Source organism: Emiliania huxleyi, assembly GCF_000372725.1.
Source record: "Emiliania huxleyi CCMP1516 unplaced genomic scaffold EMIHUscaffold_4949, whole genome shotgun sequence".
NCBI lineage: Eukaryota > Haptophyta > Isochrysidales > Noelaerhabdaceae > Emiliania > Emiliania huxleyi.
Window position 1 is genome coordinate 1 of NW_005198281.1, and position 1,642 is coordinate 1,642.

General features: G+C 63.8%; 1 protein-coding gene across 1 annotated transcript; it reads right to left on the bottom strand.

Annotated features, from left to right (window-relative positions):
• Positions 1-248: 248 nt before the first annotated feature.
• EMIHUDRAFT_124348 (hypothetical protein) lies at positions 249-1,257 on the bottom strand (the record flags this gene model as incomplete). Its single annotated transcript, XM_005767416.1, has 4 exons — positions 249-330; positions 422-510; positions 584-646; positions 964-1,257. Coding segments are annotated over 4 exons (528 nt in total), but the record flags the coding sequence as incomplete, so codon positions are not given.
• Positions 1,258-1,642: the final 385 nt, after the last annotated feature.

Consider the following 1,642-nt stretch of genomic DNA (forward strand, 5'->3'; position numbering starts at 1 on the left):
ATGTCGAAGAACGGGCCCGAGAACGAGAACAGGGGGCGGCGCAAACGTCTTAGTGCCACCGGGAGAACCGGTGCGTTATTTCTAGGGCTAGGAATAGGAGGCACCCGCGGGGGGGGAAAACGAAACCGCGCGCCGCCTCTCTTGTCCGCGAATGTCCGTGTAGCAGTCGGTGGTACGCTGCAGACAAATACGCCGCAGGGGGGCAGTAGGCCCAGCTTCGACCAGGTACGCGCAGACGGTAGAGCGACCTCGTACTGCGAGGGAAGCGCCAGCGACCGAGGAGGCGCCGGTGAAGTGGGCTGCCGGCATGCCGGAGATGGCGACGCGGGCCTGAGCGAGGGCGAGGAGAAGGGTGGAGGCAGGCGGGAAGGCGGGCGAGCGGAGGGGGGGAAGACGATCTGGAGGGGGGAAGGGGGGGGACCTCGTACTGCGAGGGAAGCGGCAGCGACCGAGGATGACGATGATGACGATGGTGATGATGGTGATGAGGGACTCGTACCAACCATTCTTCTTGTCGATGACGGAATCGGCGGTGGAGAAGTCGGAGGTGAGCGCGGAGAGACCCGAGGCGCGACCGCCGCACGCAGCGAACAAAGAGCTGGTCCGCGATGTAGCAGATGCTGTCCGGCACGGAGAGCGTCGTCGCCTACACAAGCAGGGGCGGGGCGTCAGAGTGGGGGAGGGGGTGGAGGGAGGGTCCTTTTGCCTCGTCCGGGGCGAAGCAGCACCTACGGGAAGGTTCCGAGAAAGTTCAAGGGCCCACCTTCTGGAAGGTTCCGGGAAGGTTCCGGGCAGGCCACGGTGTCGGTGCACACAGAGAGCGTGCGCGAGCTGCGCGCCTGCTCGAGGCCAGGTCCCTCTCGGCTCGCCACGGGCTCTCCACCCCTACGAGCCTCATGAGCAGCGCGGGGTTGCCCGAGCATTCGAGGGATGGGATGAATGGGCAGCAGCCTGCGTCAAGACGATCAAGGGGAGGATGTTGACGACGACGATGAAGAAGAAGGTGACGTTGCTGATGATGATGTTGACGAGGGTGGGGATGGGGATGGTGACAAGGATGGTGATGAGGATGGTGATGAGGATGGGGGCGAGGATGCTGGTGAAGACGGTGACGATGATGGTGATGCTGACGACGGCGCGAGGACTTATCATGCTGATGCTTTGCGGTGATGGTGATGAAGGGCAGGGGGCGAGGCACCTCTCCGCTCGCGCGCCGAGTAGATCGTTCTCTCTCATCGAGTCGACGCACGCGAGCATTCCGAGGATGAACAAATATGCGAGTGGCGAAAGAGATGCTCGACTCGCCGCATGTGCTCATGCGATGCAGGCTGTGCTCGAGGCCGGCGAGGTAGCCGACGGTGGAGGCCGCCCACGTACGCTTGCCCAAGGTCCCGCCGCCGACGGTTTTCGCATCGCTCCGGGTGTATTGGGGTATGATTCCGGGCGGCGATGGGCTTGTGTCTTGGCGGTGCTGCGTCTGTTGGGGACTAGCTTGGGATGGCTGGCTGGCGGGCCTCGAGTTGACGGACGGACACCTGCGAGGGCAGACAGGGTGCGATTCCCACGGAATCCGGCTGCCGTGGCGATCGCGAGGGCCGCACCTTGATGAACACGATGTGACGAGCAAAGGTTGGGAGCTGAT